The sequence below is a fragment of the Hesperophylax consimilis genome, chromosome 24 (genome assembly GCF_061612785.1).
Source record: "Hesperophylax consimilis isolate HC1 chromosome 24, BYU_Hcon_1.0, whole genome shotgun sequence".
In the NCBI taxonomy this organism is placed as follows: domain Eukaryota; kingdom Metazoa; phylum Arthropoda; class Insecta; order Trichoptera; family Limnephilidae; genus Hesperophylax; species Hesperophylax consimilis.
The window spans coordinates 9,806,412-9,828,288 of NC_142859.1; the positions used below are offsets into that span (position 1 = coordinate 9,806,412).

Genomic DNA, 21,877 nt, shown 5'->3' on the forward strand with positions numbered 1-21,877 from the left:
GTAAAATATTCTCAAATACTTATTGTTAAAATTCTTTCGAATTTTTTTTAGGGATGATATTCTACATAAGAATAAAGATAAAATAATTTGAAACTCTTTTCGATTCGAATTACACAGTATTGGATAGGTACCTAGGTACCTATCAGACCTACTGAAGAATAAAATTTGTATGCAGCGCTTGGGTCGGTAACGTCGGTAAGGCAGATTCCTACTATTCCCTCTGACATATCAACTGTCATGGCGCTGTCGTTTCTCTCAGTTCTGTGCCGGAGTTGATTTTACATTTCTACGTAATGTAAAGTGAAAATCTACATATCACGATGACATAAACTCGACGGTTAAATGTGCGCTTTCGAGTTATCACTGTGCGTTCAGTAAGTGGCCAAACGGCGATATCGACAAAATGGACAAGAAAAATGCCATCCGTCGTGCGAAACGACAATCCAAAGTTTTAGAGGATAATTTTTGGGATTGCAGTGTTTGTACTTATAGGAATACAGCAGAAGCTTTTAAATGTCTCATGTGTGATGTCAGAAAAGGTAAATTATCATTCATTTTAGTCCCATAATCCAAAACGTTCCCCAATAATTTTAGGTTAGGTTTGTTGTCAAAACACATAGCCTGAATGTTTTCACAAGAACCTCTGAATTTATGACTTAAAACTATTGTTATTAATCAACGACCTCTAAAATGTATTACAATCCTTCGCGTATATATGTAATAAAGGTGTAAAGTCTTATAATCGCATGCATTATGTATGATAGCGACCATTTATTAGGTTAGTGACCTTTTGGGAGAAATTTATATTGTGCAAATTTTCAAGCAGTGCATATTGTATGTAAAACCGATATTTTGTTTGTATTTGTGATATTGTATTATTGGAATATTGCTTCTCCCAACGCCACATATTATTAGGTCTTATCGGATTTCGAGAAAGTGAAAATTCCACAAATATTTTAATCGATTTAGGTTATAGATAGGTAGTATTCATTTTGTATTTCTGATGTAAATGACTCCCTTACAAACACCATCTATCGTTATGTGAAGTTGACAATGAAATGTGTAAATATTAATGACAATAATATATACTAATATGATTTAGGTAATAATAATATCAATACGAATTCAAATAAGATTCTTTAATAAAACCCACTACTTCGTACAAAATATTTTACGACTGTTCATTCAAACAACATTGTATGCAATTGTATAACTGTGTGTTATTGCACGTACACCGTTTGTTGACGGAGGTTTATATCAAAACCTCGGTTAGCGGTTACGATAATAAACTCTGACGGGAGGTTAGAGGTTACCAGACGTTGAACTTAAGGGTGATCTTTCCTCGTATATTCACCCTGACGTCTGTATATAACTTATCACACAGTAGATAATTATTTGTTTACGTGTTTTATTATATATTTCATTCGATGCATGCATGAAAGATAAAGTGATATTGATTTTGTTACTTAGTTCGTTGAGGTCGCTGTAGGAATTGAATTGATGACCTCCGTTGCGGAGTGATAAACTCCTTGGCTCTCCACAGCCCTCGAATTGACAACATAATTGTAGTGTATCGTTCCAGATACTCCCAGTTTCATCCAGAGATCAGTATTTAATTTTGATATGCATTATTTTAGATGTTTATTGGCTAGGTCTGAATAACCTCACAAGAGTCCCAACTGCTCCCGTCTGGAGCCAGTGAGACTATGGCATCCCCAATTGGGGGATGTTGTGAGGCTGAAGGTAAGTGGGGAAGGGAAAGAGGAAGGTGGGGAAGTACCTGGCTATTCAGATCTAGTCACTAAACACGGCTAAAGCCATTTGGAGCAACGTTTCAATTCTGAATGGTGGTCTTACACCAGGGCGATACTGGTAGTATCTTCCACTCTGAAACTTCCACTCTAGGTCTGAATAACCTCACAGTATTCTTCCATTGGTGTCATGGTTCCGGTAACCGGATAACTCAACACAATGACCATTCATAAAGTCATCAAAAGTGATCAAAAACTAGGTTAAATTGGTTAGTTTTTTTTCATCGCTTTCAATGACTTTATATCACTTTGGTATGTTGAATTGTCATTGGTTATCATGGAACCAATCAATAATCATGATTCGAATAGATTAGTTATCCTGTCACGGTTACTTGGAACCGGTTCCTTTGCTGTCACTTGAATCGTCTGTATTGTTTCTATCTCTCTCTTAATAGCTTATAATCTATCATAACGACCGCATTAGATTTGTTTAATTTAATATTTCATATTTATAATCAATAATCAATTTTCAAATACAGATGATCGATTGTCAAGGTTACTTGAAACCGGTCCCTTTGCTGTCACTGGAACAGTCGGTATTAGTTCTCTGGGAAATCTGTAATATTTTACCCCCTGACCTCCTCACGATGGGAATTTTCTTTTGTTTTCAGAAATTCTATAGAAAGCCCCACCCCAAGGTGGTTTTTATTTTATTTTAAGGAGCCGTTCCAAAATATTTGGATAAAGAACCGATTCAAATCGGTCTCCGGTAATCGGAATCCGAGTGACAATACACAACTATCAAACATCTCTATTTACAACTGCATTGACCTACATTTTGCTAGATTCCTCAACATTAAAACATTCAATCTGGATTTGCAATTTTTTTAAATTTATTTATTCGCGTTATAGTATTTATGCATTATTATTTTTATTTATTTATTTGGTACATTATTTTTTACAATTTATGTTTTCCAGTAATGTAGGCCTCACTGGGTGGCTTGCCCGTGCTGAGGCTTTCATTTTATAATATGAAAATGTAATCTACATATTATTTAAAGAGAAAATAATACATTTAAAAAGAAAATAATACATTTAAAAAGAAAATAATACATTTAAAATTAAAAATACGAAATACATAATAATATCTTCATTTAAAATTAAAAAATAATACAATGAAAATAATCTTGTGTGTTTGTGAGTGATGTGTGTTTATATTGGTTTTGTGTGTTACGTGTAGGTTTTATTTTTATTTTATGCTATGAAATTTTGGTAATATTGTCTTTTTTGTTCTTTAATCCATTTTGTAATTTTGTGTGTGAACTTATTTTTATTTTTCTCAATTTTAATTTCAAGTTTTACACTGTTGAAAGCTTTTATAGCATGGTATTGGTAGTGTCTTTGTCCAAAGCTTGAATTTACTGTCGGAGTTTTTATGTTTTCTTTGTACGCTTGTCTAACTGGTCTGTTAGTGTTATTTTGTGTATGTTGAATATGCGTAATATTCATATGCGATATGGACGATATGCGAAAACATTATTATTTAAAAAAATATATATATTTGACAGTGTTGGGAATATTTGTATCCATTGATTGACCAATAAAATAACGACATTCAAAATTTAAGACCAAAAAAAAATACACGACAATATGAAAGTACATCTACCTACTTGCTACAAAAACTGTTTAGTAGGTTTACATTTCAACATGAAATCAATAATAAAAATAAAAGGATGTGATGCTATTCAATTCAAACTGCTGAAAGCAAATCAGGTAATGTGAAAAAAATCAGTAAAATAATGTCATCTGTTATGTCTAAATAACGTATTGTGAATTTAGAGAGGTTCGTGTTACGAATTGCTGTTTCACGGGTTGTTAGTTGAGTGGTCGAAGATGGGTCTAAGGCTTAGGGTTCCCCACCCAGGCGTCTCGGGTTCAATTCACATATTATTTCACAACAACAACATTTACCACTTATAATGACTGCAGTGGGGGGATAAAATAATGCCGGGTTATTCGTAACCTGGGAATGTGTCTTCATAAAAAAAATATTGCACCATAATAATTATCTTCTTGAACCTGTTTTCCGTTGCTGCAAGTTGCACATCTTTTGATGCTTCCATTTCCACCTGCAAGTTGCATCTTTCTCGGTACTATTTCTTCACGCATTCATTCTACTTATCCAAACAGCGTTAAAGTAAAACATCCCACCATCCTACCTGTAGAATCTTATCAACCTACTTTGTTTCGTAACGTTTGGTTTATTGCAATCGACTAGCGCTGTGCCTCTTGCTTTACAATAGTTGCTAATGAGAAAAAAGGTGTGAGTTTTGACGATTTCCTCATTGCTCAGGATTGTGACCTTATTCGTGAATTTCACTGTAAACTACAAGACTTGCGTTCCTGATCAGAATGATTGACTGATCTATTGATGTTTAGCGCTCCCGTAACTTTCTTCTGGTTTACTAGCGTATCTTGTACCACTGGCTATAAGTATAATAAATGACCTTATTCTTGGTTCCCTCTCCTATCGGATATTGGCTATCATCAGGGCAATCTTCAGCCTGCAGGTTGCAGTCCGAAACTAATAACTATAAATCTGTGGGGTAACTGGGTAACTCAACACAACAAGAAATCAACCCAACTTTGAAAAGTAAAAAATATTACAAAAAAAAAAAAAAAACAGTTCTTTGATTAAATAATTATTTCAAAATATTTCTCCTTTGTGAGTAAAATTGAAATATATTTTATTAGAAAATACAACATGTAAATCTTAAATAATTTTAAACACAACATAAAACGATCTTTTTTTTGCAATAACATGCCAGGTCAGTGTGTTATATTTTTTTACGGTATGAAACAAAATTAGATGTTTTTTCTTTTAATTTATGATTATGGCAAAAATGTTTTGTTTTCCAAACGTAAAGCGCATCTACTTTATTTTTTGACTGTGATCAATAGCAGCATTATTCAGGATTGCGTGACAGAAATTAGAAGTGTAAAATATTAAAAAATGTAGTTGTGGCATTAAAAAAACTGACTAGTGTAGATTTTCACTAAATTCGTAAAAGTCCGAATATCTCGAAAACTAGCGACTTTTTACTGAGGTCATATTTAGATATTCTAATAAGTCGTGAGCTTGCCTATTACCCCTTGAAAGGTTGGCGGCGAATTTCAGGACACGTTGTAATACCACTATTTAAGTTTCTCCAATTCTCTCTGCGAATTCCAAGAAACTATGACGCCATCGGAGTTAGTTAATTCTAGAACCTTCTTTCGACTTACATGTAATACCTACCTACGTAATATTATTAGCTATGAATCAAATGTTGATATCATCAAATAATCTAGTTCCCTAGAGACCGGAAAGCTGATAACGATTTTGACAGAGGGGTGAACACAGGAAATTGAATTATTGGAGGGCTTAATGCAGTAGTCGCTAGCAAAATATTTTCAATTCGGTTGAAGCTAGTAGTCCATGGTGGAGTTCTGATGTAAACCTGGTGGGTTATGTCTGGCAGAAGAAGGACTAAAGTAGACTGCATGCGATAAATATGATATCCTTGTGGCGTATGTGTGGTAAAACGAATGAAGAATAGGTACCTATCCGAAAATAATGCAAGGGCGAAGAGTAGAATGTAGAATGATCAAATGAACTGATTTGATGATTTTAACTTTTAGAGCGGATTGAATTACGTGCAAGTGTGAATTGAACTAGTCGGGGATGCCCTAAGTAGACATGACACCAAGCGGAGTTCGAAAATATCAAAATATATTTTATGCGATACACGAGAGGGTACGCAAAAGAAACCGAATTGACGTTGCGGTAGTTTAGTTTTCGTAGTACCGGCTTCTGCAGGCAGGACCGTGTACAGCTACCTTTCCTCAGTCAGTATGTCAGGCTGTATGGCTGTATGTCAGTATGTCTATGCTGCAGAAGTCGTCATTTCGGCTGGTGTCAATTTTTTGCTGATAGTTGTTTTGCGCGCGCGTCGTTTTTCCGATGGATGATTTTCGAAGGTTGATTTCTCATCGAAATTCGATGAGAAATTTTTATTGTTATTATTTGAAGCTTATACAGAAGATAAACTGCCCCCTTTGACTGAATAAGCAATGTAGATATACATCTAATGTATCTTTTTATTAACTATTTCATGTCAGTTTCTATTTTACGTCTCAATTAGTAAGGTTATCGCACACATGGTCGATTATCAATTGAATAAAATTTTCACCACGTTTTTTAGTAACACCTTTAGTGAATTGTTATTTTAATATTATTATCGGTGAAATTTATTCAGTAGGTAGGTAATGTTTGTTTTGGTATGCTTGACGGTACAATTTCCAATAACAACAATATTGACCATGTAACCACATGCCTCGCGGTCTATAAGTAACTAAACAACATAGTTTCAGCTGTGTTGGTTATGCCTGAACAGTTAAACCGACAGACTTGTGTCAGACTCTACCCGAAGTAAGATCAATTTTACCTTACTTCGGGCGAAATTGATAAAACATTTTCGAAAAAATTCACTCTAACCTTGAATAAATAAATAAATTCAAAACGCGAGAAATAGTAAATAACGCGTGTATTAAAAAAAAATCGTAAACTATGCTACTAAACTCTACAAAAAAAAACCACTCTCATTCAAAACTTACATAATATTGTATAACATTTTAACCTCAAATAAAAAGCTGGATACAGAACATAGGGTGCTCAGAAATACAAAATAATATTTTATAGTATATTATATTGACATAAATACAGACTGAAACCGACACCACTCAACAACACTAAAAAACACCAAGTATGTTTACAATTAGTTTTTATAGTATCCAAAATACTAAATTTGAATAATATGTAAATGAAATCCTCAGCATGGTAGATCCCAGTGAGGGTATCATTTCTCTATTTGGTACAGTAAAGGAAGATTATAAAACATTTATCGATATTATTATTATTAGAACAGATAATCAATTTCATTGACCTGTCTGAGGCCTAAGTGTCGAATGGTTTAATGTAAATAGGCTAACCTAACCTTACCATCATGCAAATTTAAGGCTTTGGGTACCGCCGCTCCAGGAACTATTCATTGGATAACTAACACTCCATTACCTCTGCCATAGGACACCCCAAGTGGTTTGTTGACTACGTTTGGTCACTCAGCCCGTTTGGTGCCCTGGTTCATGGGTTAAGGTTTGTCCATGTTCTTGATGACGGATGCCATTGTGATACGTCTTCCCACCAGTTGCGTGGCGGGTCGGATCGGGAGAGGCCGGATGTGATCCTTCCCTTAAAAAAACCCACCGCACAACATCCCCAAAGATGACCTTGAGGGAAATTGTTTTCCTTTGGGTCTCCTGTGTGGGGTTAATGTACAAAATACGCCATTTACCCGCAGGGGTAGGTAGAGAGGACGGACCGCCTAACAACTGTATTCTGTTATTCCGGATCTTGACATAACATCGTATAGATACTCTTCTGTTTTTCCGGCTGTTGACATAACATCGTCTACATACTCTTATGTTATTCCGACTCTTGATGAGACGTCGTTAAGATACTCTTCTGTTATTCCGACTATTGACAAGACATTTATTTATTTATTTATTCTTGGATAATTTATATAGCGCCGCTTTTGTCAGAGATCACCTCCTTGGTCAAGATACTCTTCTGTTACTCCGACTCTTGACATGACACTGTCTACATACTCTTCTGTTATTACGGCTGTTGACATAACATCGTCTACATACTTTTATGTTATTCCGACTCTTGACATAACATCGTCTACATACTCTTCTGTTATTCCGACTCTTGACATGACATCGTCAAGATACTCTTCTGTTATTCCGACTCTTGACATAACATCGTCTGCATACTCTTCTGTTATTCCGACTCTTGACATGACATCGTCAAGATACTCTTCTGTTATTCCGACTCTTGACATGACATCGTCAAGATACTCTTCTGTTATTCCGACTCTTGACATAACATCGTCTGCATACTCTTCTGTTATTCCGACTCTTGACATGACATCGTCAAGATACTCTTCTGTTATTCCGACTCTTGACATAACATCGTCTGCATACTCTTCTGTTATTCCGACTCTTGACATGACATCGTCAAGATACTCTTCTGCTATTCCGACTCATGACATGACCGGACTCAAGTAAATTTGACTAATTATATCTTACCATGTTACCCTCGGGCGTCTCTGATTTCTTCTACGATTCACTTAGATACTCCGGTGCCATCTAGAATGCCGAGCGGCCGGTAATGCGCCGGCTGACACTATTTTCGTAATAACTTACGTGTTTTTTTATACCAAAATCGTATATATCTACCCTCTATATTTTACCCAGAATAGCTACTTATATTCAAAGAAATGTTTTTTTTTTCGTATAGCGTTCTTCACAGTAAAAAAAAATCATATGAGACTTTCCTGTAAATAACTAATATAGTACTATAATTTTTGATCACGAAAAATATGATTATTTGATGTTTGCAACGCGCTTTTTCACACATAAAAAATCAACGCAACGACAAGCTAGAATAATAAAGATACATTTTATTTCCTTGCCAAGCGAATAAAATCTGTTTTAGTATGCCATGAGCATTTTTTAAGGTCCAAAATACAATAAAATCGAGGCAAGTATGGTGAGCTACTAGCAAATTCCATGGGTCAAACCACCTAAGTATCCACGGAAACTGGTGAAATCACTTTTCTTTAAAATCGGTATGGATCCCACTTGAGAATATCTCGACAGTGGTGGGGTCTATGCGTAGTGCATTATGTAACTTAAATTATGGTAATTAAATTCAGACAGAATTTCTTATCGTATTGAAACAGCAATTATCTCACACTGCATACAGTGCAGTATAGTATGCAGTGTGTAGTTTACTTGCAGTATTATTATTTGCCATTGTCCGCTGTGTGAGCGGTGTGCAACAGAAACGCAATTGAATGCACTGTTTGTTATTTGTTTGTTGTTGGCAGAAACCAGTTTATGGCTCTCTTTATTGGCTCTATTAATTTTATTCTACATTCGTGATCGTTGATATGGAACTCACGAGATCAGTCCTTCGGTAGTAAATAGTTGCTTGCATTTTTACAACAATAAATTCAATTATGCCATTGAATGAAATTTTATGATAATAATTTATATGATTTCCCAATATTCATGTATAGACATCATATTCATGTGAGTTGACTGTGTCGGTTGATTTGCTTATCTTCATGTTTGTTGGTTTTCTTTGTCTTTATGATTGTTGACTGTGTTTGTTGATTTCCTTATTTTCGTGTTACCCGACTGTATTTTTGATTTCCTCGTCTTCATGTTTGTTGCTGTATTTGCTGATTTCCTCATCTTCACGTTTGTTGGCTGTATTTTTGATTGACTCGTCTTCATGTTTGATTACTATTAGTGGGTTTCCTCATCTTCATGTTTGATTACTATAAGTGGGTTTCCTCATCTTCATGTTTGTTGATTTCCTAATCTTCATGTTAGTTGATTTCCTCATCTTTATGCTTGTGGACTGTATTTAAAAAATCACCCAGATGTCTAGAGTGGTTTACTCTAATGTCATTTTCAGTTTTGGAATAGCCATTACCTTTTTAATATTTGTCGCGATTCCGTAGACACTATGGAGGTGCCTGTAGTAGGTGTAGTGGTGGCGAAGTGGAACGGTGACTGGCGACTAGGAACAGCAGACTAGGGACCAGTGACTAGTTAGCAGTGACGATGACAATATCTGTCCATTAGATTCTTGTCTGTCGCTCCACTTGACCGCTTATTTAGCTTCATTAATGTTACCCATTTCGCTAGATACTTCCACAGCCGCGATTGCTAGCAGCTGCCCTGCGCGACTAATTTGCAAACTGTGAATCATTATAGTTAGTCACAACTCACAACAGATACCAAATGAACTAGGCTGGGGTCAATAGATAGGCAACCCCATTTGATACGAATAGGCAGTTTGCAATATGCACTTATTTTTAGTTTTATTTATTATAAACTAGCTGACGTGTAATAATAATAATTATAATAATAACATGGCATTTATATAGCGCAGTTTAGTGCCATTTCACTTCAAGTGCGCTTAACTACCCGTATAACAAACTTAAAAAAATGGTAATTCAGTATTAGTGGTTCTTAAAATTATTCCTACAGTATGCCTTACCCAATACAGATCTAATATTATAACACTAAATACACTGTTTATACAAAGTGATGACAACACTTAGAATAACAATAACAGCAGGACAGGACAAAATAAGAATATTAAAACTAAAACATAATATAAAACAGGAGGCAGTTTGTGCTCAGAAATGAGAATTTTCTGAGCAGACACTTTAAAAAGGTACAATAAGGAGACCGTAACCAAACAATTACCGGAAGTTTTAGAATATGGCTTATTATAAAATATACCCCGGCGTTGCTAGGGGTTTTCCTTAGGAGTTAGCCACAGACCATCGCGGACTTTGCTGTAACATAAGCCGCGGATAGCGACTTTATTTTATACTATTTAGTGATTATTTAAATTCATAAAGCACACAAATATTTTTGCATTGTTCTGTTTGTCTATTAGGCTAAGCCAACAGTCATCAATTAGACTGAAAGCAACGTTTTCATCTCGCAACGTCTTTTCCACTTAAGCTATTTTTAAATTATTTTTGATGTGTAAATTACCATTTATATAATTTTAATAAGATGATGATAGATTATGAGGATAATTGATTTGTTGCTCTTCCTCCAAATATCAGACAGCCTTGTAGTGTCCGCCGTCAAGAAGCACCTTTTTAATAGTTTTCATATTTCACGTTGTCATTGTAAGACATAAATATAAAAATAGAATATTTTCTTAGTCCTCATTAATAGGAGATCTCGTGCCAACTAGGTTTTGGATAGAAGGTTTTCAACGACTTCTTTGGTTCAACTTTAAGGTACGGGCTTAAGGCCCCGTAGTAAGCGTCCAAAGATGGTTTAAAAGAGAGATATGTGAATACGAGTGTTAGAGGGAGCGCATTAATATTTAAAAAACGATAATAATTAAGCGAAAATGGTGAAAATATTTAATAAAACACGACTCGTTTGAAATAGAGCAAAAATCTCTCAATGTTTTAGTTGCGTTAAAACCAGAGATGTGCTTTATTTCAAATAAATCCATTTCAAATGGAAATGCAAAATTCAAAATGGGTATTTTCCATTTTGCATTTTAAATGCTTTTATTTTATTTTTATTTTTTATTTTTATTTGTTCATTTTTGGGAAATCAACAGTTTACATTTTTACAGATTGTACATAAGTAAAATAGCCAAAATAAAACCAATTACGGATTTCCTCCTTGTGACTTTACGTAAGACAGCATTAGAAGAAATAATTAAATTTATGAGAAATGTGAAGTTATAATTATATAAAATAAAAGAATTGTATAAAATAATAGAACAAAATACTACAACAAAAATAACAAAAATAAAGGGGAAAAAAAAACTAAAATTTATATAAAATAAAAGATTATCGATACATTGGTAACCATAAGAATACAAACAATATTGTGCATATAAATCATATCATAACCATAACCATAAGAAGACAATGTTGTGCATATAAATCATACCATAACAGGATTATAAATATATAAATATAAATACTAGAAATATAAACATCAGAAACATCAATTCAAGAAACATCAGTGAAATACTCTTGTAAGGTCATTTTATATTTAGTAAATTCGCAATTGAAGATGTCGATATTGAATAATATGTTATTGTAATTATTACATATTCTGTTCAGGCAAGAATTTTGTCTACAGTTCGTTTTGCTTTGATCGATTTTAAACAGGATAGAAGACCGTGTTAAACGTGCAGGCACATTAAATTTAATATTATTTAGCAACTCTGGGCATTGAATATTATTATTAATTAATTTATATAGGAATAGAGCATCTGCATGATGCCTTCGTACACTTAATGAATCAATTTTAAAGTACGAAGCTGCCTCTGCATAATTATTAAATCTTACAAATGACCTGTAACAGAGATATTTTAGGAATTTGTTTTGAATTGCTTCGATTTTGTTTATGTGGATTTTATAGAATGGAGACCAAACAATTGATGCAAACTCCAGATGACTTCGTACGTAGGCAAAGTAGAGTTGCTTAATGATATTGATGTTATTAAAATTTTTTTTCTAAAAACCATTTTGCATTTTAAATGCTTTTCTCAATGCATTTTCCATTTTAAATGCTTTTTGAAACATTCTTCCTACTATCTCCACTCATCTTTTTTTCATAAGCCCCAAATATCAGTTGGTCCTCAACCTCGCTATGAGAGATAATTTACATTTGTCAAGTTGCTCCCTGGTAGGAGCCCTGGCAATTGAGTGATACCATTACAAAAAATACTGATTCAAATACTGAACATGGGCCCATGACGCTGTAATATTAAATGTTAGATAGCAGTTTCCATGTTTTTACGTTGGCAACATTAGTCCCGCGCAAATTTTTTGTGGTTTCATAATCCGTAGTCATGGTGTTTTTGGATTTACCATCATGTAATATGTTTGTTCTACAATGATGTCCATTATTAAATGACAAAATTGTTTAAAAATTCTATATGTAATTATTTTGATTGTTTGACCTGAGAAACCGTTTTGCATTTTCAATGCATTTTGAAAATAGGTATTTTGCATTTTGCATTTGAAATGCTTTTCTAAAAACCATTTTGCATTTTACATTTTCAAATGGAAAAGTTTTGACCCATTTCCATTTTGCATTTCAAATGGTTTTGGGTACCTACCCATTTTGCACATCTCTGGTTAAAACATACAATGAATTTTGTTCATGCCTATAACATATTAAATAAAAGAACAAAACGTGTTTTAAATAATTTTCGGAGCTTACTTTGCGATTTTTTCTATCGAGGGAATTTCATATAATTAACGTTTCAGCATAACAAATGTACAGATATTATCTTTAAAAATTACTTTTTAAAAACTTAGAAAACGAGAAACTTGTTATAAATCCGTAGAAATTGGGTTTGCGGGGGCTTAAGGTTGTTTTTTTTTAAATACTAGTCAGTTATTTTTCTGATAATTCCTTAAGCCAAGATTTGGTGAAATTAATGTAGTTTTTAATTGATTTGATTTGTTTGATGCCGGGTGGGAATTTGTTTCATAACTTTTCAGCAAAAAAAAAACTTGTCTCTATACCTTTCTACGTTTAAGGCAATGCACTACGTCGTGTAATATTTTTAATTGAGCCGCTATCAATAACAACCCTTACGCAGATGGCGATAAAGTTTAAATTCCCGCCTAACACCATCCGCCTGTTTTGATTTATGCAAGAAAAAAACACGGCCAAAAAGTGCCTTTTATTTTATTTTGTTAATGTTCAAGCATAAATATTTAAATTTTTTCCGATCATTTTATAAATAACTTAATTTGCCACATTATACGATAAAATCATAACCGAAAATGGGTTCGTAAGTAGGAGATTTTGAACTTTAAAGCAGTTTTCATATGCCTTATACATAATTTTTTTCTGGGCTTATAAAAAGACTTATCTAAAAAACACTCGATTATTTCAAAGGCCAAGATGTATTCTACTCGCAGTATTTAATTAAAGCATCTGAAACATTTCTAGGCGACCAAATTTTCAAACCAAAAACATATGATTTTGCATTACTACGTATGGCATCGCCTTAACTCACATGCTTTATTTGTTATTTTTTTTAGATGCATATTAATGACTGTATGCATATACGGTCATACTTGATTTACTTTACCATTACCAAGTACTATTATTTAAATTCGATATTAATTACGGCGTTGGTATTTTGCCATTACTAGTTTTTTTCTATAGATGCAACAGACATTATGTTCATCTTTTTTTAAACATTTGTTTTATAATACATATCAGTATACGTATTATACAATATATATATTTATTTTTTATTTACGTTACGAGTAAATTATATTCCTGTTTTCAGTCTTACTGGTTTGCAACAAACATGAATCATTATATGCATACACGAATGTACGAGAACAATGTACATGCTTACTTTATATTTTGCTTTATTTACAACATTAGGTGTCATTATTTGGATTTGATCTTAGTATTAGCATTTGATTTTTATTTTTTTTGTATATAGTTATGCTATTACCTATACATGCATTATGTTACACATACATACATAAATTGTCAATTTCCTCTGTAAAAGCCTGATAGGGCGTTATTGAATAATAAATAAATAAACATTCAGAGCTTCTTTGTTCAATAAGAAAAAACATGTCCGAAAAAACAGATTTTTCCTTCTCAACAACAGCATTGAAATCTACTGAGTATTTTAAAGTGTGATAAAATCATAATGCAGGTTTGTATTTTTAAATACGTCTGTTTGAAACTTTTGTTTTCGGGTATGAATGAATGGAAATCTTTGAAGTGAAAATCACACACACACACACGCGGACATATTATACGCATTTCTCTGAAATCGGATGACATTACAGCAGTTAATGAACAAAATAAATGTCGGACCTATCCTATCTGTATTCAGCGAGGCTGGTAGAGTTGTCGACTCCTGTCCCTGGGTAGGAAGGTTCAATACAATCAAACCAATTTTCAATATATTTTTTTAGGTTCCATGATAACTCACACAGTAACAATTTAACACACCTTTAAAAAGTGATATAAAGTCATTAGAAACGATGAAATTTTTTTTTAAACCTAAGCTAACCTACTTAACCCAGTTAATAAAGTTTTTGTTTCATCACTTTCCATGACTTTATATAACTTTTTAAAGATGTGATGAATTATCATTTTGATGATTTATCCGGTCGCCATTTTTTTTAAGTTTTAAGACATTTTTATATCTTTTTTAATGGGATTTCACTGTACAAACGCACTTGAAAACCGCCAATGATTGGTGGTGATGGTCTTGAGTGAAGAATAATAATCGTTATCGCTGCTGGGTGTTTTTGACCCTTGGAATCCGTTAAACCCACCGAGTGATAAGAATAAGAACTCGTTGACAATCAACTCCCTTCAGCTGGGTGACCGATTAAGCCTGGCTACAGAACAAAGAAAGGGCATAGACTAAAGGATATCTTGATACCAACCAGTGGAGGTTTTCTTTAAAGTGGGTTTTAAGGCGATACACTACGTCGTGTAATATTTTAAATTGAGCCGCTATCAATAACAACCCTTACGTAGATGGCGATAAGGTTTAAATTCCCGCTTAACACCATCCGCCAGTTATGATTTCTGCAAGAAAAAAACATCGCCAAAAATTTGCTTTTATTTTATTTTGCAAACGTTCAGGCACAAATATTTAAATTTTTTGCGATCAAAAATAATATTTATAAAAATAAAGAACTTAATTTTCCACATTATACAATAAAACCATAACAAAAAACTTCGTAAGTAGGAGATTTTGAAATTTAAAACAGTTTTTATAGGCCTGATACATATTTTTTTCTGGGCTTATAAAAAGTCTTATATAAAAAATACTCGATTATTTCAAAGGTCAAGATGTATTCTACTCACAGTATTTAATTAAAGCATCTGAAACATTTCTAGGCGACCAAATTTTCAAACCAAAAACACATGATTTTGCATTACTACGTATGGCATCGCCTTAAACAGTGCGCTATTCAAATGAACTTTGAATACCGCACTGTTTAAAGTGCTAAAAAAATCCACCTGTCCGTATTGATACTGCCCGAGAGCTAATTCGAAATGAATGTCATACGTGCGTTAATAATTCAGCGAGTATGGAACATTCTGTTCTAAGAAATAGTTCATACAAAACATGCTCGTGGTGCTTCAGCGGTAAACCGTGCGAGCATGCACACCTTAGGAATCCGTTAGCTGCTCGGGTGCGCAGCTACTATGAGATTTGTTGACACAAAATTTGTATGGAATACCTAGTATTTTGCAAGAATCAAGAGATATTTTCTGTCATTACCACAGACATAGGAATTAATAGACGAGAAGATAAAGGCGAGGGGTAAAATCAACTGTTGAAGAACGAAGGGAGTGAAGATGACTGTGATTCGTCAATAAATCAATCTGACAGTAAATAGGCATCTCGCATTATAATATCACCATTTACTTCTTAAAAGTAAAATCTGCTTTGAATGAATAGACATTTTTACATGGGAGCGCAAATTACTCGCCACGTTATGAACAAATTTGCGAAGTCCAAATTCGGCAAAGTAAGGCAGCTTCTATATTCAGAGTCATAGTTAGTTCAGAGTATTTAGTTAAGACACTTTTATAAATGTTCATAATTTACTTCCCAGCAACCAACCAGCTTTGTGTTTCGCGTCCAGACGTTTCTCGATGTGATAGTAACAACTGATTCATATTATGCGATGTGAATATGCTTAAAATAAAATAATGCTTATATATGGAATGTAATACGACAATTGGGTTTATTCTCTTTTTTCGCATCTATTTTTACCAGTTTTCATAGTACAAGTAAACATTTTGCCGTGTTATTTCGTAAAATGAACCGATGATGCCTCGACCATAGTTCGCACAAGAATGATGACGTCACGTTTTCAAATATCACTTGAGGCCGTACGCGAGCCCAGCCGGCTCAATGGAACCGGTATGGGGAGTGGGGATAATACGCTTTTAATCACTTAGGGCAGGTCTACTAATATTCATATGTCTATGGTCATTACCGTGTTTTAAGTTTTTGTTGAAATATGTTAATTACAGGAGATTTTACTTTTAATTAATAAAAAACCATAATTTTCTTTCGTAAATTGTGATTTTTTTTTGTATATAAACAACGTTTTATAACCTACGGCATTATATTCGCTAGCCACAGACTCCGATGAATAGCAAAATTATATTGCAGTGGTATGAAGAAATTCCACTAGATCTATCTAAAATACAAAGGTTTCCAATAAGAGGTGTTATTTTGATATACAATCGTAAAAGATCAATGGTTTCGTTGCTTGTGTGGCACGTAGCGCCGTCTTGTTGAAAGTAAACGCTGTCCAGATCAATACCATCCAATTCCAGCCATAAAAAAATCATTAATCATCTCTCGATAGCGCAATCCATTCACCGTAACTGTTGCTCCAGCTTCATTTCCGAAAAAGTAAGGTCCAATGACTCCGCCGGACCATAAACCGTACCAAACAGTCACACGTTGAGGATAGAGAGGCTTTTCAACAATAACTCTTGGGTTTTCCGAGCCCCAGATGCGACAATTTTGCTTGTTGACGAAGCCACCGAGGTGGAAATGGGCCTCATCACTCAAGATGATTTGCATTTGATTCACTCAAGTGAATTTTAATAATTTCAATGCGTTGTTGAAGCGTGTACCGTTCCATTTTTATTAATGGCGTAGTTTCTACTTGTCAAATGTCAAAAAATGACAGCTTCAAAAGTAACATCTACAGAAATAGCGGGCTATTCAAAATAACACCTCTTATTGGAAAACCCTGTACATATAATGATTATGGAAAACACCAACATAGAATTTATACACAGATGAGTAAATATTTTCTCCCTTTTTTAATCACCGATTGAATTTCCAATGAAACTGCCACCAGTACTAACCTATTTGTTTTCAACCTTCCTCTCCCCTTCTCCATTGCTTCCCATCTCCCTTCGCCCTTACAACATGCTCCGATTAAACGCCTATTCAAATATAAGCGATATTCACTGCCGCTGTGGATAGCGAAAAACATCCTTTTCTTGTATCTTTTCGCTTTTTTTGCGAAACAGGCGTTATCGCTATCTATTTCAATAATAAGATGCTTTTTTTTACTGATCACGCACGACTCCAATGCATGTATTTATATGAAAACTTACTGATATAAAATATTGATAATTTATTAAAGAAATCTTCAAATTATTCGTATTCCGATTAAAAACGAGACTGCAGGACTTTAACGAATGAATCGATGTCCGAACACGTGTTCATAAAAATTCTGATATTTCCGCATTTTGTCATTATATGATAAGATAAACCCAGCTGCATGAACACGTGTTCCGATTTATTATAAGTACTAATAGTTTATCAGGAAATGGCCAGCTGTTACGTTTTTAACAGGATTTTATTAAATCAGCTATCTCGTTTTTCTCCGTGCTGGCTCCGAGCGGGCAGTTGGATTTTTTGTGCAGTACCTAATCTCGTAAACAATGAAGGCATTGCTAATGTCATGTAATAAGTGATAAAAAATAATAGTCGCCCTAACCTTATCTGGTAGTATTATAATTTAATGACTGTACAGTTTAGGATTGTTGTAAACGGAGGTGGCGCCATCTGTTATTTGCAAAAAGAACCGTTGAAGTTTTCAAACTGCGGCAGCGGTTTTTTATCTGCTAGTCCTATGCCTCTCCCCTTTACCTACTTTATCAATAAAGTATAATTCAAGCACCGAGTGCCTCCGCGGTTGAGGAGTAAGGTTCTCGACTACGAATCCGGAGTTCGCGGGTTCGAAACGTGGAGTGTGCCATTTCAATTCATGCAAAATAATAATATTATAGTTTACCGTTATAATGGCTCCGGTTGGCAGGGAGCAGTTGGGATTCTTCCTCAGTCTTCAAAATCTCCTCGTTACAAGTTTGACGAGTAGTAGCACTGATTCTCGCAAATAATGTAGTATGCAAAATTCACATTTTTATGTTCTTATGGGCCCTACACGCCATTCAATTTGGTTGAGCGGTTGTAACAATCTGATGTGTGGATATGTGTTGTATGCGATATGGGGGCGTGATTATTAAGTTGAATGGTTGTACCACCAAAGATTATAACCGCCATTCACCCACCCAACCGTCCAACTATGTTGAATCGTCTGTAGCGTGGTTGAATAGTTTAACCAACTTTACTCAGTCTGCCTAGGGAGCCGTTGTGCGTAGTTGTCGTGAGTGCACATTTAACTAATAAAAATAAATAAAATGCCTTGCATGACTACATTTTTCGACGTTATGTAACTATTTATCTGGCTTCTGGGATACTACGAGCAAGATGTTCTCCGATATAGATGATGCTCGTGCGATCCTTTTGGAGTAATTCAAATGTATTCAAAAGGATACAAGAATCAAACCGTCAAAATATTATTTAAGTATCATCATATGACTGAATTTTATTCGTTCTATGAGTTACTTTTTGCCCACTTTGTCTTTTTGTTTTCGTGTTAATGGTTAACCAAAGTTAGGAGAGAAGAGATGAGGCTCTCTTCCCTTTTGGGGTCTTCATGGAACCAATGGGGATTGGAGAAGAGAAATGAGTCCTGAATGAGGTAAAATGGGAGATAGCACAATTAGCCTATGGCCTAAGTACTCACGGAAACTATATGTAAACCACAGACATATGAATATATAGACTAGAAATTAAAGATGAGGGGTAAATCAACTGTTGAAGAACGAAGGGGGTAAAGCTGACTGTGATTCGTCAATAAATCAATCTGACAGTATATAGGCATCTCGCATTATAATATCACCATTTAGTTCTTAAAAGTAAAATCTGCTTTTGAATGAATAGACATTTTTACATGGGAGCGCAAATTACTCGCCACGTTATGAACAAATTTGCGAAGTCTAAATTCGGCAAAATAAATTTCTTCTATTTTCAGAGTCGAATATTTCGTTTACGTATTTAGTTAAGACACTTTTATAAATGTTCATAATTTACTTGCCAGCAACCAACCAGCTTTGTGTTTCGCGTCCAGACGTATCTCAATGTGATAGTAACAACTGATTCATATTATACGATGTGAATATGCTTAAAATAAAGTAAAATAATGCTTATATATGGAATGTAATACGACAATTGTGTTTATTCTCTTTTTCACATCTATTTTTACAAGTTTTCATACCACAAGCCACCATTTTGCCGTGTTATTTCGTAAAATGAACCGATGATGCCTCGACCATAGTTCGCACAAGAATGATGAAGTCACGTTTTCTAAATTCACTTGAGGCCATACGCGAGCCCAGCCGGCTCCAATGGAACCGGTATGGGGAGTGGGAAATAATACGCTTTTAATCACTTAGGGCAGGTCTACTAATATTCATATGTCTATGATGTAAACCGTCTCAGCTTTATAAAAATAATAATAATAACCAAAGTTAGTCCAAAGAAGCGAAGCTAGCAGTCCACAATGTAGATTGTCACATTGATCGAGATTGTTACATACCCTGATGTACGGCAGTGAGACATGGAACTAGCAAAGGGAAGGGAAAAGCAAGTACCTATCTGTGGTAAACCCATGTGTTAGAAATATGGAGATCCGTATAGAATGCAAGGCTGATGTAAGCGTAATGAGTAAGATTAAGAGAGGAACGCTTAGATGCTTTGGGCATGTTCAGCAAATAAACGAATAAAGGAGTGTGAGGAGAATATATGACGCAAATGTGAATGGTAGCAGAAATCGGGGACGCCCGAGGAAGACATGGCACGATCAAATACTTGAGTCGGGCCATGTTAAGAGTCAGAATAATAAAAGAGTATGTATGAGACGATGTATGAATGTAGCAAGGAGTGTGTGCTAAGAACGAGTTATTTAACGGTTCGTACGGCGGAGAAACGGCGCGATGGTTAGTTGGTTAAAGATGCTACTAAAGTGGTGGCATTTTTTGATAAAGTATGAAGCATGCTGCGTGTGTTTCCCGGAGTAGCAACTGACGAATTTGAACCAACCATCGCGTCATCTTATGCAACGGTTGACTCAACGATTAAACCAATCAAATTGAGTGGTCTGTAGGGGGGTTTATTTCCACCTCTGTAATTATTCCTTTTAATCTTTCAATAGTAAAAGTGAAGGCTGCTGTTATTCTGCATTATGTGCCATATTGTATTATAACTGTCCGGTTTTATAGGTTGTTTTATCATGTGATGGACATTTGAATAATCTGAGCAAGTTGGGATAGGTTATCTGACGGTGACCTTTTTGCTGTGTTTCCCTGGCCCCAGATAGTCGCCACACTTTGATAAATAATTATTATGTTCGTATTTTTATCCGCCGACTTGTTTACTCCATCTTGTGCATCTCATTAATTTAAAGAGAAGGTCATATTAAAAAAAATCGGAAATTAATAATATGCTGAATATTGAACGATAGTCCGAGGCGATTGGCGTCATTGTTAGATTTATTTCAAATTTTCGTTTGAGATTCGATAAAACTGTCTTCACTATTTTTATTTCATCCCATTTAACTTAATATAATTTTATATCCATTTAACTTCATTTAATTTCATTCCATTTAACTTTATTTCACTTAACTTCATTTAATTCCATTCCTTTTAACTTAATTTAATTTCATTCCATTTAACGTTATTTCATTTCATTCCATTTAACTTCATTTAATTTCATTACAGTTCATTAGTCATTCATTTAATTTCAATACGGTCCCCGGTGTTTCTTAATTATTAGTGAATATAAAAGAGAAAAGCCTAACGACAGCCTAGGGAGATGGTGGGAGGGAGGGTAAGGTATGGTTCTAGTATGTGTAGACTAATAAGTATTGTGTGAATGTTATATATTGATTTTAGGTTTAAAGTTGTGAGGTGTCGAGTTAAATAAGTCGAATTTATTGTTATGATTTTTTTGGAATGAATATTGTTCAGTTTGTTTGTTTGTCTATCAGGAACCTCGACGCGGAAGCCGCGGCTGAACCAAGCCCTCGCGGCGCAGCAAGCTGGCGCGGCAGGCGCGGCAGGCGGGGCGGCAGGAGCGGCAGGCAGCGGCGCGGCAGCGGGTGGAGCGGCGGGCGGCGCAGCGGGCGGGGCGGCGGGTGGCGCGACGGCGGGAGCGGCCAAGCGGCGCGCCGGCGGCGGGCGGGGAGCGGGGAGACGCCGCCGCTGGCCGCCGCGGTTGCGCGACGTGGACCGCAGCTCCGCCCAGCAACGCGAGGTGACAGTCAACAGCGTGACGGTGGTCATCACGGAATACAAGCGCAGGACACCGGCGCCGCATACCAGCGATAATGAGGACTCTAGCGACACGAGACCATGATCTCAGCCGGCCCTCGGTAAGAAACTCATCGTCATCTTCCTCCCCTAGTCCTATTCGGGTCGTGGACCTATCGCTTCGACAAGCATCCCTGTCCTAGGCTACTTTTTTTACATTTGTTCCACGTAGGAACCTCTGACGAAAATAATTTCCC

General features: G+C 35.2%; 1 protein-coding gene across 1 annotated transcript in view; it reads left to right on the forward strand.

The window, feature by feature from the left end:
- The first annotated feature begins 244 nt into the window (after positions 1 to 244).
- Positions 245 to 21,877, forward strand: part of RYBP (ring and YY1 binding protein) — a 28,212-nt gene continuing 6,579 nt past the window's right edge. Inside the window, exons 1-2 of the mRNA XM_089646559.1 lie at positions 245 to 539; positions 21,359 to 21,742. Coding sequence (XP_089502685.1) covers positions 404 to 539; positions 21,359 to 21,726 — 504 coding nt within the window. The 5' untranslated portion in view covers positions 245 to 403 and the 3' untranslated portion in view covers positions 21,727 to 21,742. The remainder of the gene's footprint in view (positions 540 to 21,358; positions 21,743 to 21,877) is intronic.